The sequence below is a fragment of the Embiotoca jacksoni genome, unplaced genomic scaffold (assembly GCF_022577435.1).
Source record: "Embiotoca jacksoni isolate LCO1_2020_lvr unplaced genomic scaffold, fEmbJac1.0.p SCAF_8, whole genome shotgun sequence".
Taxonomy (NCBI): domain Eukaryota; kingdom Metazoa; phylum Chordata; class Actinopteri; family Embiotocidae; genus Embiotoca; species Embiotoca jacksoni.
This window is the reverse complement of record NW_027185436.1, coordinates 6,952,239-6,967,354: the sequence shown is the minus strand read 5'-3', so window position 1 is coordinate 6,967,354 and position 15,116 is coordinate 6,952,239. Positions and strand designations below refer to the sequence as shown.

The window sequence follows — 15,116 nt, the reverse complement described above, 5'->3', positions numbered from 1 at the left end:
TTTGATTTTGTATTTTTTTTCCTTTGAGTTCCAGTTTTCGGTCCGCTTTTATTTTGACGCTCTTATTTTGAAAAGCACTAGCTTGTTTTCCTGTCACGGGAAACGGAAGGAAGGAGAATGTGTGTTTAGCGGTAAATTGGCGGCAGAAATAGTATGTCGTTCAAAATGTCATGAAAATGTAATAATATGGTCTCCTATTGACCATCCTCACCAGGATGAACTTTGTATTCTTTATTTTCTCCACTTGGGAAACCTCGAAACCTAAAGGATCATTGATAAATATCACTGATAGATAGCAATATGTTTATATTATGGATGTTAGGCTACATACCTATAATCCCCCCCCCCCAAAAAAAGAAGTCTGTGGTTACACCCATACCTAATTTCATTAGCAATAAGATGAAATACTCTTAAACAGCAGCAGCCATGCAGCCTGAAGAATAGCCTTAATATATGTAAGAATTAAAAACTGTTATTTCAGTTGCTTTGTACTTTGCAATATAAGAAAAGAGTATTAACCTGTACATATATAGAATCAACATCAAATTCAAGGTCCATACAATGCAAATATTCTAAGTTGTTTTCAGAGGTAACAAAGCTGACAGTGAGAGCAGGAATGACAGTCACCTGCTATAAAATGTGGGTCAAATGTAAATCAACAAATTATAAATTACTTATTTATTCATCACTTTAGGACCAGAGCGATGTTTAAAATGCATAAATTAAAATCTTGTTTCAATGTCCAGCTTGCGTATGTGTGTACATGTCAATGATATATGTTCAAGGGGAGTTCTAGATTGAATTAAATTGCACTTGGATGATACTCTTGTAAACATATGCACAGTTTTACTGCTTATGTGTGGCCTGATGTGGGTTGTTTCTTTTGGCTTGATAACCAAAACACGCTGTGGTAAGTCTTTGTTTGTCTCCCAGAGTGTTACAGAGTTTGGCCCCAATATCCTAGGGCAAATTTGTTGATGCAAGAAGGATAATGTGGAGAAAATTACATGGGGCTTGAATAAAGGGCAGCTGTTGCTAGGGGACACCGAAGAGGAATCATTAAGGTGCATCACTGAAATGATTGCCGAGTCAAATAAAATATACAAACACATAAGGCATGTTGAATTTATTTCCCCTGCACCCACAAGTGAAAAATGCAAACAAATAAATAAACACACAAACAAATACACAAAACTAATATCAAAATACGAACATAGCATCCTGCACACCCAAACTTGTATTTAAAACAGACTCAGAGTTACAAACGCAGTGCAAAGGACACGTTTTCCCGAAAGCAACGTCTGGAAACATTTCCTCTAATCAATCTGCAAAAGGGTTTTTATTTTATGCGGAAAAGTTCCAACACTGCTACTGCATGACGATGGGCGGTTTTTGCAGATGACATAGCCTAGACTCTAGCCAGATATGATCGACTTTGTGAGGTACACCAAGAGACAAACGTGCCAGATTTGATATTGTTTTCATACTATTTTCCTGACAGCTACAGAGACGATGTTAATATATAGAAGCAAAGGAAGAAGGTACAGGGAGCGTCCAGTCAGACATGCACAACGTGCAGCTCTTGTGTGCATGCAGGACAACTATATTCATCATATCATCAATATGGAAAACTAAGTCAGATTATTCAAATGCTACATTTTTTTTTTTTTAAGAGTAAAGTTAAACAGAGTTCTTTCTATACAAGAGCCTGGGATGCAAAACTAGAATTCAACATGGAAGCTAAAGACAAAAATGATAATAACAACAACAACAACAACAACAACAATAAAATCAATATTCACAGCATAACAATTCAAAGTATTTCTTCATCAGTCATATGATATGTGTAAAGTCACTATATACAAAAATAACATGAATACAGTATCTGATGAAATAAATAGCATGGTAACTAATGGTCATACTGTCAATCAAGCAAAGCTACATCTCAGAGTGCAAAAACTGTATCAGTCTAACATGTAGTGAGGTCCCAGTTACACACAGAAACCTGACAACACATGTTAGTACAGCTGACAGTTTATAGAAGCCAAAAGAAAAACCCAACTGCACACAGATGCTGCCAAAGCTTTGGGCTACCAGAGGTTATAACGATGTTTAAACAGTAGAGGGAGATATTTACTGACGATCAGATGCTGCAATGACTTCACTGTGTTTTCACTAACATGCTACTGTTTAGTCTACATGACCTATTTTCTCTAAAAATAAGAAGGAGTGAAACTGCAGTCCATTTTGAAAAGAATATCTTAAGATTTCTATTTCGGATTTATATAAAACTTTATGCTTGCAAATTGTCAATTGTGGGGAAATTGACCTACACTAGTGGAAGGCACTCATACAAATTTATAATCTTGTATCATTCATGTGGACATTTTTCTTTAAAAAAGCTTTCCGATCTCGGGGAGAGTCTTTAGCCAAAGACTGACTAAAGACAAATAAAGTATGAATTGTGTCACCCAGGGGAAAATCTGATTTAATCAAAATATATCACATTTTGTGTTTCATTTTGGTGTATTTCTACATTATATTTGAAGGCTTAAATGCATTTTGCCATACCCAGCCCACTGAGGATGCATAGTGGCTTAGAAAGTCACTCTGCTAGGAGTGAGGCATGCTAAGCTGAGTGTCAGGGGTCAGGTTGAAGGCCATTTAGACGTTTACATCCCAAGCTGAAATCATGCAAGTTTTATGCAGTGACCATCATGACAGAAAGCATTTTGGGGCTCTTGCTCCAGGACATTGGCACGGAAATGCACAGGCAACAGAACACGGACAACAGCACGGAGACACAAGCTCAAACATCTGTCTGTGACACTATCTGTATATGCTACATCTCTGTTATATCCACTGTATTTCATCCACTTCTTCCATGCTCTCACCCTTCCCTGCACTCTCAGCTGTCTGAGGAAGTGTGATGTCAGGTGCATCACACTTTAGACTGAGGAATAAGAACACACGGCGACATGTAATTTCCTCCAAACCCTCATGCGATGCAACCAACTTGATTTGGTCTCGTTCTACTTGAAGACAAACAATCAAACACCTCAAATTCTTGTCTTCATTTTACGCTGCCGCTGTCTCGTAAAACTCAAGCTTGTTCAACTGCCCTCATACTCTCACTTCATTTTCATTTCCATGTCGCTCTGAAAACTTTTCTCCCAACTCTCTCTTGATTGATGAGATTATGTGGGCGTGTCACCCTTGCGGGAGGGGGATCCAGGTTTGGCAGACTCCCACAGGCCATAAGCAGCTATAAATCAGGCAGGCAGCCTGGGCTCGATCTTCAGCGAGAGATCGTAGAGTGTGTCCTCATCCATAATCAGAGTCTTATCCAGAAGGTACTGGGTCACCTAAACAGGGGAGAGATAAAGCAAGTTTCACACCGGCAACCTGTGTTAACAGTTAAGGCTTCATTTAGTTATTTGACAGTAGAAAATAAACCAAAATGATTTCACAACTGAGCCTTTTATTAAATGTTGTGCTTCATCAAAACCTCTCTACACTTTCCTCTGACTGGTCCAGCTCAAAGCTGCTTGGGCTAAACTGAAGGTGGATGTTTGCGAGGTAAGTGTATACTATAGCAGAAATAGAACATTTATTTATGGCCATCTGAGAACCTATCACAAATATACATTTTCAAAAGACTAACACATGCAAATTATAAATAAATACTCAATAACCTCTCACAACAGCAGCCAAGACCAGCACTTCCAAGAAAGATCTTATTTTTCAAAATATTTTTATGAACTCACTTCTACAAACCAGCTTCTAAGTTTGTTGTTTATTATTTTATATCATAATTTGTTAAGTTTTATCTCAGGTTTTATGTTTTTGTTCTTCTGTTTCTGTTGTGTAAGAACAAAAGTCTTGTGTGGTAAAGAAAGTTTGTTATACGTTTTTGAATTATTCTTTCAAGCTGCTCTTGACAGATAAAATGGCATTGGCATTCGAAAATAAAAGAAAAGTACCTTGGCTTGATGCTCTATTCTGTACGGTGTCTGCTGGAACTGTCGGATCTCTCTGATGATGTGGGATATCTGAAGAAAATGTGGAATTTAACTTGATAATTATAGTACAGTGTTCAAATGATGATGATGATTTACATCCAATTTGTGCATTTTATAAGTATATCTGTGCCTACCATCCTCATTTTGGAGAAGTTAACGAGACCCTCCTCTGTAAAATTTGGTGTTCCCTCCTCAATAAAAGCCAAGTCTGTTAGATACATTCCCAGGTATGGCACACACGGAGGGTTGCAGCTGAAGGAAGAGTGTGATTAGAAATTGTTTCAAAGTAAACATGAATTTTCTTATTTTTGTGATTTGAAAACAAATGCAAAGTCTCACTTTTTCAGTGTCTCCCTCAGATTTTTGAATCTTCCCTCGGAGGACACAGTCTTCTGCAGTTTGTCCATCAGGGCTTTAGTCTGATCAAGACCACAAACACATATCTTCAGTCATTTAAAAAGGTTAATGTAAACAACACAGGACAAACAAGCAATTTACATTAACCTCTGATCCATTTAATCTTAATAGAAGATGAACCAAATAAATGACGAAATCAAATTTGCTCTGGCCAGAAGAGCACGGCTTGGCAGACAGACATACTGTCTGGTGATGAGATGATTATGGCTTTAATGGATGTAGTGCTCATGAGAATTAAGCAAAGAGCACATACTAAGCAGCATTGTCTTTTCTCTGAACTCTCTAATAGCATCAATTCTATCAGACTCTCAGCAGAGAATTTCAGAGACTGAGGATTTTTAACTGTATCTGCATCTTACTGACAACTTGTTGTGCTTTCCACACATGCATATCAGGTTTTATTTGCAGACAGGATTGATGGAGAATTATTTTACCTGTTTGCTGACTTTAGCCCAGGTCTTCTTCAAACGGTAGATGGCACTGCGATTGAGTGCGGACGTGATCTCCAGCACTCCGTTGTAGTTGTTAAGGCAGCGACAGATGTCCGCCACAGCGACCCACTTCTCAATGGAGCTGGCCCTCGAGCCCACATCGGTATGGGTCATAATCTGCGATGCCACCAGGTTACTCATCTTCAAAAGGACAAGAAAAGAGGATGTAGAAGGACGCGCACCGGATATTCACAGAGGATTCAGGAAAAAAGAGTGCTTAAAGGAAGTTACATCATTGAAGTGTTGACTAGTTTTCATGATGTAGGGCGTCCTTTCTGTCTTATCGACCTTCATCCAGCCCTGGCCCAGGAACTCTCTTAGAGAAGGAGGACGGAGACATATGATACATCCAAATGAGATCACACATCCTAAAGAGCAGCACAGTAGTCTCAAAGATATAAATTAGATTAGTTTAAGCCTGTGATTTAATAACGGGTTCATAAGGATTCCTTGCACTAGTACAGCTCCATGAGCAAAGAAAGCAATGTCTCACAAACACTAGACAGAAATAAGGAACTACAGTAGCTGGAAATGTTAGATGCAAATATTGTATTTCTATTGAAATTAATGAATAAACATTGATTAATGTTTAAGAAACTACAAAACAATAGTTCCTCTGGTTTCAATTCTATAAAAACTAGCTGTATTTCCTGATTGTTTCAGACTAAAGAAAAAAATTTTTTTTTTTCATTATTTGTTATTGGTCACAGATTTATGCACAGTTGATACGTAATGGCATGGATAAATATGTCATTATATAGAGGAAATACAAACACATTTAAACCTAAAAGAAAGCTATCATATACAGTTTAATTACTTGAAATTGAATGACTAAATACAGATGATCTAAAATGTATTTGCAGGTGTTACAGATGTGTAATAAAGCAAATGGTAGCGAGAGACGATTACTGCAGCACGATACCACATAGTGGTGTCAATAACATATATTTGAATATAAATTCAATATTAAGTAAAATTCGAGTCTAAAGAATTTTGTTTGTTTGTTTTGTTTTCTTTGTTGTCTTCTAAAAGCCTGTCGAGTGTCCATAAAGTCGATTTTTGTTTTGTTTGGCCTGATAGAAATCAGTGTGAGAGATAAATGGGAGGACTGACTCATAAGGAATGCTCCTGAAGACAATGTGATCCAGCAAAGTGATTTGCTCAGCCAGCTCCATCGCTGAGAGAGACTCAAAACACTCTGCCTTCGGACAGTCCGCCTAAACACACATGGATACACATACAGAGCCAAAGAGAGTCATAAACAAACAAATGTTCAGCCCATAACACAAACACAAATAACAAGTATGATGTAGATATAAATATCAAATAAAGAGACTGGCTGTGATGATTATGGTTTATGACAGTTGACAGTCCCCTGGAGACGGTCACAGTCAGGAGAGGGCGTATTTACCCCATCTGCCTGCAGGATAGGACAGCGTGTCCTGATCGAGGCTATTCACATTTTACAAAGGAAATACGTGTCTGTTTATGATTTCAAGAGATTATTAGGAATAAATAATGAACCAGGGGGTCTGTGACTGACTGTTCTCATCTCTGGCAGCTGGTATAGGGGGGAAACCAACAAAGTATTTGGCAGAGGTGTGTATTAATGCGTACGTACATCAAAGGGGCTAACTTCATAAAACAAAGTCATTTCATGGATAACCACACAAATACACTCATTTAAGTTAAATTCTGCATCACTTAGCGAGCCTGTATTAACGAGAGGCTTCCAGCTATAATGCAGGAGTTTTACATATAAATGATTGTCCAGTATACTCAAGCCCTTTGCCAAATGATCTCACACAGTGCTGATCTAACCTAACAACACCAGGTAAATCTTTCCGTGTTTCACAGTATACAGAGTTTTTAAAGCTGGTGTGCTGGTCCGACATTCCCACAATGGCGGGATGAATACATACTGGACACACAAGAGACTTCTGCTGGCTGAGCCAGTGAACTACCGGTTTAGCACCTAGGCTAACTTACATGGCAATACAATAATTCAATATTGCACCTCTTCAGACTTTCCAAATGTTATCGGACTGAATAGATCAAATTCTGATAGTGAATCGAGTCATATATGAGGGTTTGTGACAAAGGCAGGAGACTACAGCGGAGCCTGTGATGTAAGGATGTTTGACAGTGTATTTTTTTGTAATCACTCCCACTAGCAGAAGGGGGAGACAAAAGTCCTGCACTGCAGGTTTAAGTCTGGCAGCAAAAGATATAATTTTTTTTTGATACTAGAAATTACTGCTTACCTACTAGTAACTAGTTAAGTATAAAATCATAATGGGATTTACTCACTGACTCACTGAAAAGTTGTTTTTAAATGCTGCAAGTTTCTCACCATCTGTAAGATGTCTTCTATCCTCAGCTGGGCATCTTCCTGCTCATCCTGAGAAAGGGCACTATGAGATAGAGTAGAATTAAACAGTACAGAATGAAATACATTAAAGCATGATTTAACATAGTAAAATAATCAGGACCTTTTATGACAATTAAGTAAATCAATGCAACACAATTTGATGGCAGAAACTTAACTTGCTAAATGTTACATTTAAGTGCCTTATTATAATGTTGCATGTTTGTGTGAGTGCACGTTTTTGTGTGTATTTGTGTACCTTAGTATATTGGCAGTAGCTTTTCTCTCCTGAGGCAGAAGATCTGGATCTCTGAGCACCTCTTCCAGGAGACAGATCACTGACATCTTCAGCTCACCATTCATCTCAAAGTCCTGAACACAGATGAACTTCTACATTAGCAATTACCCTCAGAAACCCTGTGAAATGGATTCCCCTGCTCCCACCAAAATTCTCAACTCAACCACCCTAACATGAACCTCAACCTTATTCTGATCTAAATTATAAAACCAGGTCTTCACCAAAGAAGGGAAGTCTAACACAAATATCTTAAAAAATATCTCTCTCGCAAAGTCTAGAACTCAAAAATCTCAGAGATGGAAAAATCATCTTTTAAAGAGTAATTGATTTGAACAGTGATATTGATATTTCTTGTGATAATTAATAGAAGATGTGAATGAATTGTACTGTTTACTGTGTTTTATTGGGATATTTGACATAACTTAATTAATGGTAATTATATATGTTTAAAAGTTTATGCTGTCTTTTTGAGGAACTACGTAACACTGTGCATTGCCTGCAGGTTTATTAATTTTTGAGGCATAAATTAACTTGGATCTATCACACTTATTGAACTCTGAAGTTGAACTTCTGTGGTGGTCATTAAATTAAACCACATCGCAAAAGCTTTTATCCATCTACATCCCACAAGGAGTTATAATAAAGTAATAGTATATTTAACAGTGAACATAACCAGTGCTACATACTGGAAAAATTGAAACTGAGAGCATGTTTATAGACAAAAGTAGATGGGAATCTCTGTTTAGTGCTGATACAGTAAATTAAATACCTGATAGATTAAAGTACTAAGGTGTCACGTTAATGAAAATATCACATAAAAATCCAATATAAATATCTGCCGATATTGATTTGCCAGATTGTCTGAATGGTCTCATATACTCTGAGATATTAAATAAACAGCTACCTCTGTGTAAACAGCACGGGAAAATATCTTTCATTTTTAAATGTCTATATAACATTATATCACCAAACTCCCCGAGATGAAGAAGGCTATAGTGTTACATACGAAACTGTAATTTTACTCCCTCAATCAATATCTTTCTCTACTCTCCCCACCTGATCAATCATCAGTCACTGCTGTATGAAGCCCACACCTCTTCCTGAACCTCCTCCTTCCAAACAGTCTCTCCTCTTTCTTTACCTCCCATCGTCTGTTTTGCTCCCACCCCAATTTAATATCTGTTCAAAGGTCAGTTTTAACAAGCTCTCTCTCTCTCTTTGGACTCCAAAAGATAAATGTGAGTGGGTGTATATGTGTGTGTGTACGCCTGTGTGTTCACAAGCTGACTGAAGCTAGCTTATCATCGCAGCATTTTGTATTATTGAAGAAAGATGCATAAAACAGATCGCTGCAGTTAGACTGGAAGGACCACTTTGCGGGTGTCAGGCAATTACCTTGATGTTCAACTCATTAGACACTGGCTGTTTAGCAGAAGAGTGGGCAGGTTGAGCTGGTTGTCCAGTTGAAACGGCAACTATACCCAGTGTGTGTGTTTGTGTGCATGTGGCTGTTTACATGATGAAGTGAGAGCAGCGGAGCAGAAAGAGAATGCATCAGTTACCTGCTTTAATGAGACCACAGGCTTGATCATCCCAGCAAAACAGAGGACGCCACACACACACACACACACACACACACACACACACACACACACACACACACACACACACACACACACACACACACACACACACACACACACACACACACACACACACACACACACACACACACACACACAAAGTGGTGGGTACAGACAGACCTGTGAGTGTTTGGAAACCCAGTGGCGCAGCACGTTGAGAACTCTGTTAGTTGCAGCACGGCGGATGATGAACTCTTTATCACAGGTTCTTTCAGAGTTAGTAAACACTGGAGGGAAAATTTAAAATCAAAGCAAATTGAAATAGGTCCCTTCTAAGTCTTAATACATCAAAGCGTCGTGTCAGCAGGTAATCTTAAAGGCCATTAAACAAACTGATGTAATCATACAGACCTCACTGTCAAACATTTTCCAGTTCTTTTCCAGAACTTTTGCAGTGTGTGGATTATTCAGAGTAAACAGAACACCATTTATGTAAATAGATCTTACTGTTCAGTTTTTTAAAACTTTTGGTTACCAGAAATTTGAGCCGGGGTGGTGGCAGAAATGTCAGAAGTCTCAAATCAAATTTTTTTTTGTGCTTGTATTGTTAAACGAAGGATGGAACTAATGAACTTAACTAAGCCATGCGCTATAGCTTATCGCAACACAAAACAAACTATGAGCTGCATGTTATATCCTAATCTCCAAAGAAATACAAAGAAACAAATAAAGTAACAGAGTAAAAAAAAAATCATGTATTTCCTTTTCATACCTTCTGTACCCAGCCTGTCGCCTATTAATATTACTGCTTTAGGGAAAAGATGTCAGATAGAAATATAGACTATAAGTATTACAAAGTGAAAAAAAAAAAAAATCATGTTATTGTATGACTTTATGACTGTAGTATGACTACTACAGTTTTAGCTTTCAGATTTTATTTGAGATTATTCATATTCTTCTTACACAACACAAAAGTTCTGCGGTATGTTTAGTCATTTTGAGTGCGTGGGTATGTGTGTGTGTGTGTGTGTGTGTGTGTGTGTGTGTGTGTGTGTGTGTGTGTGTGTGTGTGTGTACCTGGTGGTGTACCGTGTCCTGCTGCTGCTGTGGCGATAGCGAAGGCTGAGGCAGGAGAGACTGAGCAGCGTGAGTTCTCCCCTGACTGGACTGCGGACGCACAAACACATAATTTTATCATCAGTGGTGACAATTCTGTTATAGTTTTTGCCGCTGTGGTTGTCCAGGGGAGGGAGCCAGCCCCAGTGAATAAAAATAAACTTTCATTTCATTCTAACATAATGAAACATGATTACAATCCAAATTTAAATAACACTGTCTAATATAAATTATTACCTTATAAAAATAACAAATTGATTTAAAATACTTTTTCATAGAAACCAACCTCTAAAAAATAAACATCTGGAGAGACTTAAAAATCCCCCACACACACTCTCAATAACTCACAGGGCCCATTTGCGCTATCGTCTGGAGCTTGAGTTTTGTTCTGAGCTGCTGTAAAGATATCACCAGCCTCCAGGGTCGGGATCTTTGTCTGACTCTGAGGATCTGCAAAGTAACCTGTCAGTGGGCACAGCGCTGCCCACCACAGAGGCCTCTGGCTATGGCATTGTGGTGTAGTCGTGAGTCATAAACCTTGGCTTGATCATCCCAGCAAAACAGAGGACGCCACACACACACACACACACACACACACACACACACACACACACACACACACACACACACACACACACACACACACACACACACACACACACACACCCAGTGTTACCTCCAGCCTGTCTGTAGCGGAGGTGTCGAGGTGTGGAAGGAGAGCGGCATGGAGACATGTCACCTGCTTCACTGCTCTGTGGAGACTCTGGGATGATTTTCTCCAGTGACACTGACTCCAGCACAGCTAGACAGAAGAAGAGGTGAAGATTGATGATGATGATGATGATGATGATGATGATGATGATGATGATGATGATGATGATGATGATGATGATGATGATGGTAATGATTATGGTGGTGGATATTAGTGTTGTTGTTCTACTGGACAAGAGAACTTCATTACACCATTAAACCAATGGATTAAAATCAAGACTTCAGTTTGCTCCCTGTTGTGTATGTGTTAGTATGTGTAAGTAAATCTTGAAGTATTGCGTGTACCTGCATGTGTTTGATATTTGATTCACTCTACAAACATCTACTCTGAATATATATGATTTCTTTGAATGAATAAATACATTTAACCTTTAGATGTGCACTCTAACACAAACACAAACACCTGGACAGGAATAATAACTCAAGTCTATCTCCGTATATCGACAGGTATTACCAAAGTGTAAATAAATTAAGAGGAAAAAACACAACATAAAGTGTCCATAGACTGTGAAAGTGTCTTAATAAGGTAATCGACCACTACAAGCCTTAAGAACAGCTCCACTGCTCCTTGACATGGATGGTCCAAGTCTATGTAACAGACAGTAGTTAACAAGGGTGGCACAGTGGTGCAATGATTAGTATTGTTGCCTTACAGCGAAAAGGTTCTGGGTTCGAATGCGGGCCTTTCTGTGTGGAGTTTGCATGTTCTCCCTGTACCTGCGTGGGTTCTCTCTGGGTACTCTGGCTTCCTCCCACCATCCGAAGAAAACATGCACCTCAGGTTAATTGGTGGTTCTACAAATTACCCTTAGGTGTGAATGAGAGCGTGAATGCTGTTTGTTTCCGTCTGTCTATAAGTGTTGGCCCTGTGATAGATAAAGCGGGTGGATGGATGGAAGTAGTTAACAATAAGACATATTACTTAAAACATACAGTCGTGTACGCGTGTGTGAATGCTAATGAGAGTCTAACTGCAGCTTGTCCTTGGTGTGCTGCCTCAGATGCCCTGACGCTATCCTTCTCCAGTCGGAGAGGGCTTTTTAACACCGCTATTAGAAGATCTGAGCATGTGTGGTGGGAAGTCATCTTAGCTAACTCAAGCAAACAAATGCAAAGAGATAATGATGTCCCACCAGGTGCCTGTTCTGCTCTTACAGCGAACACTTCACACTGTCGTTTGATGAGTAACCTCCAGCTCATCACAAGAATTTCAGTACACCAATAAAACTCTATATGTAAAAGTTCAGCAGGTAAGAATATGACATACCTGAGAAACAAACAGAACACACTATCCAGCTGCACATGGTAAGATGGTATGCACAAAAGCAGTGCAGGTTTAAGTATGGTTGTTAGTTTACAACCTGAATTTGCAGGCAGATCTGTCACTAATTGAGAATTGTCTTAATGTCTGTTACAGCCTAGAAAATAATTACGTAATTTATATGAACAGTAACTATGTTTTGATGTTTTTTCCACGGGCAGATAATACCTCCTAATTGTTCCGAACTGGCAGTATTTTATTAAAATAGGCAATAGGAGGAAACTCTCAATACTTTGGTCAAGTATTGTCAAGCATTGAAAGCTGTCACTGAAGCATTTGTAATGTGGATTAATACCCCAAAGACATCATTTTTTTCTGACCTTAAATTAAACATCTCACCTGTCAAATGTTTTTATTCTCTGACCCAATAATTCCTGCTTTAAATGGATATTTTGCCACCTTTAAACTTAGTTTGTCTATTTACACCCAAAAAACAAGATAGGATGTCAGAACAGGTCAAAACACAAGGAAAAAGTGATACGGTCATAAGCAACAAACAGGCAGAAAAAAAAGCCAAAAGGCAGATTGTGTGGCTTCACTCGAAGCCACACAATGAAGATGAAAGTTCATCCTAACAACATATTTCAGGATCAAAACATTTACATCCAGCATTTATGCGCTCATCTATGGAACTGAGAATAGTGATGAATTTCTGAACCTACCCTCTGTTTCTTGATGATTTTGTGGCTCCTGTCTTTAGACATTTGAAATTTGAGCTCTTTGGTATTTTTCATAACAACAAAGGGTTTTGAAGAATAGCATGTTAATATTTCTCAAAATAAGGTTTTGGAAAACTGTCATTGCATCAGCATTATTCATTTGAACAAAGCCCAGCCTGAGTGGTCTGTAAAGTTTAAATCTTTTAAAACCTATTTGTGTGGAAACTATAAGATACCTCTGCGGATGCTCCGTCGCAGTTTTCCACAGAAAGGGTCGATCTTGGGCACATCCTCCCCCTCTGCAGTCGGGGAGGGACTCTGGTCGGGGGACAAGGGAATGGGAGGAACTTGGTCCTGCGGTGACTTGGAGTTGTTGGGTGGGGGAGAGGTGGAGGAGGGAGGAGGAGGAGGAGAGGAAGTAGTTGGGGTCGGGGTCCGAGGTGTTGGAGTCTGGGGGGTGGATGTGGGGCTACTAGCAGCCGACTGGGAAGTGTTGTGGTTGACACTGGAGTTGGACAAAGGACTGGTGAGGTCGAGTCCCCCGACCCTGGCAGTGATGGGGGAGTGGAGGGAAAGCTTTCGAGTTCGGACCGGGGAGGAGGTGTGGGACGGGATAGACAGAGGAGGAGGAGAGGAGAACTTTCGGCAGAGGCGAGGAGATTTGTCATTTATATGCTCACCACCTCTATTATTTTGATTGGTGGCAAAAAACAACTCCAAGGACCTGAAACGGAAACAAGCAATATGTTAGCAAAATAATAGGATATTGAAAAAGCAATGAAAAAAAAAAAGAGTTCAGGGAAAAGGAGAAAAAGATTAAAAAGAAACATGAAACTGCAGCAGCTCAAAATAAGACCTCGTTTACCTCTATACATCAAACTGTAAAAAGTTCATGGGTGCAAATGGGTTTTTGTCTGCTTTCCTGTATTGGAAATAAAAGTCTGGTTTAGGGTCAGAATATAATAACGTTGTTTGTACTCATAATTCGTAAAGAAGAAAAGAGTGGCTTGGGAAAGAAATTAAGACTTTACGGAGCACTGGGAGAGGTTGAGGCATTCAGTGCTAAGTATTTAGCTATTGTATTTATCCAGAGTGACTTATAATGAGTAGGCACATACAGTGCAGTCAGAAGGTATTTAAACACTGACACAGTTTTCATTGCGTTCTGTCTGTACTCCAGCACACTGAGCTCGATGCAAAACAATATCTTTGGAGTTACCCTGGTGACCATCAGCTTTAATTTTAGGATGCTTACATCCATATCAGATGAATGGTGTAGGAATTTTAAGCTTTTGTAGACTGTACATTGTTTCCCAGTTTCAATCAATGGGGAATATAGTAGCTGGAAACATTGAAATAAAGTTAATGCTGCTCTAACCATAGTGGATGCACAGAGAATAATTTTCAAACTATGTAACTGTGATGGCTTTATGGCCTGGATCCTTCGTGTTTGGTTCAGTCTCACCACTCAGAGAGATTCAGACAGCTGTCTTCAATTAAGAAGATCTGATAGATCTCGTGTGTGCTACTTGACCCCCATCCTGACCTTCACTCTGACCTTCACCCTGACCCTGACTCTGACTAAACAAAAACTAACTCAACTAGCCGGTGAACAAACTGTAAAATGTAAGTGTTTAAGAGCTTGCTACTTCCCTCCGTGGTGACCAAAACACAGCTAAGAAGAGAGTAAATATTTTTCTCATCATCAAGTAAAGAAACTGTTCAGCAAATGTGGATTTGTTAAAGGTGAAAGTTATGAACTGTGACTTTAGTCCCTGATCATGTGCCTTAAACAAAAACATCAAAGTCAACAAATATGCTTCCATATATGTATAATAGAAACAGAAAACATTTGTCTTTTATTATATAGATAACATTTGCAAGATTTAAATGCCTTATTCCCCAGGCAATGAAAGTGTAAAAGCTTTGATCAATAAGAATTTTAGTTATCAATTTCGCAATAACATTAGAGAGCAGTGTGTACAGAGCTACATCAAGGGAGGAGTAATCATGCATAGACAAACACAGCCATCATTTATTCACACGAGTCTCTTATTCAGCAGGAAATAG

The 15,116-nt window shown here is 39.0% G+C and overlaps 1 protein-coding gene across 3 annotated transcripts in view; it reads right to left on the bottom strand.

The window, feature by feature from the left end:
• Positions 1-1,111: 1,111 nt before the first annotated feature.
• Positions 1,112-15,116, bottom strand: part of rasgrf2b (Ras protein-specific guanine nucleotide-releasing factor 2b) — a 47,107-nt gene continuing 33,102 nt past the window's right edge. For all 3 annotated transcript variants that reach the window (XM_069178108.1, XM_069178106.1, XM_069178107.1), the window contains 13 exons: positions 13,283-13,770; positions 10,972-11,097; positions 10,257-10,346; positions 9,360-9,466; positions 7,558-7,670; positions 7,284-7,344; positions 6,044-6,147; positions 5,162-5,246; positions 4,874-5,071; positions 4,362-4,441; positions 4,157-4,274; positions 3,984-4,052; positions 1,112-3,365 (listed from right to left, as the gene is read on the bottom strand). In XM_069178108.1, coding sequence (XP_069034209.1) covers positions 3,273-3,365; positions 3,984-4,052; positions 4,157-4,274; positions 4,362-4,441; positions 4,874-5,071; positions 5,162-5,246; positions 6,044-6,147; positions 7,284-7,344; positions 7,558-7,670; positions 9,360-9,466; positions 10,257-10,346; positions 10,972-11,097; positions 13,283-13,770 — 1,732 coding nt within the window. In that variant the 3' untranslated portion in view covers positions 1,112-3,272. The remainder of the gene's footprint in view (positions 3,366-3,983; positions 4,053-4,156; positions 4,275-4,361; positions 4,442-4,873; positions 5,072-5,161; positions 5,247-6,043; positions 6,148-7,283; positions 7,345-7,557; positions 7,671-9,359; positions 9,467-10,256; positions 10,347-10,971; positions 11,098-13,282; positions 13,771-15,116) is intronic.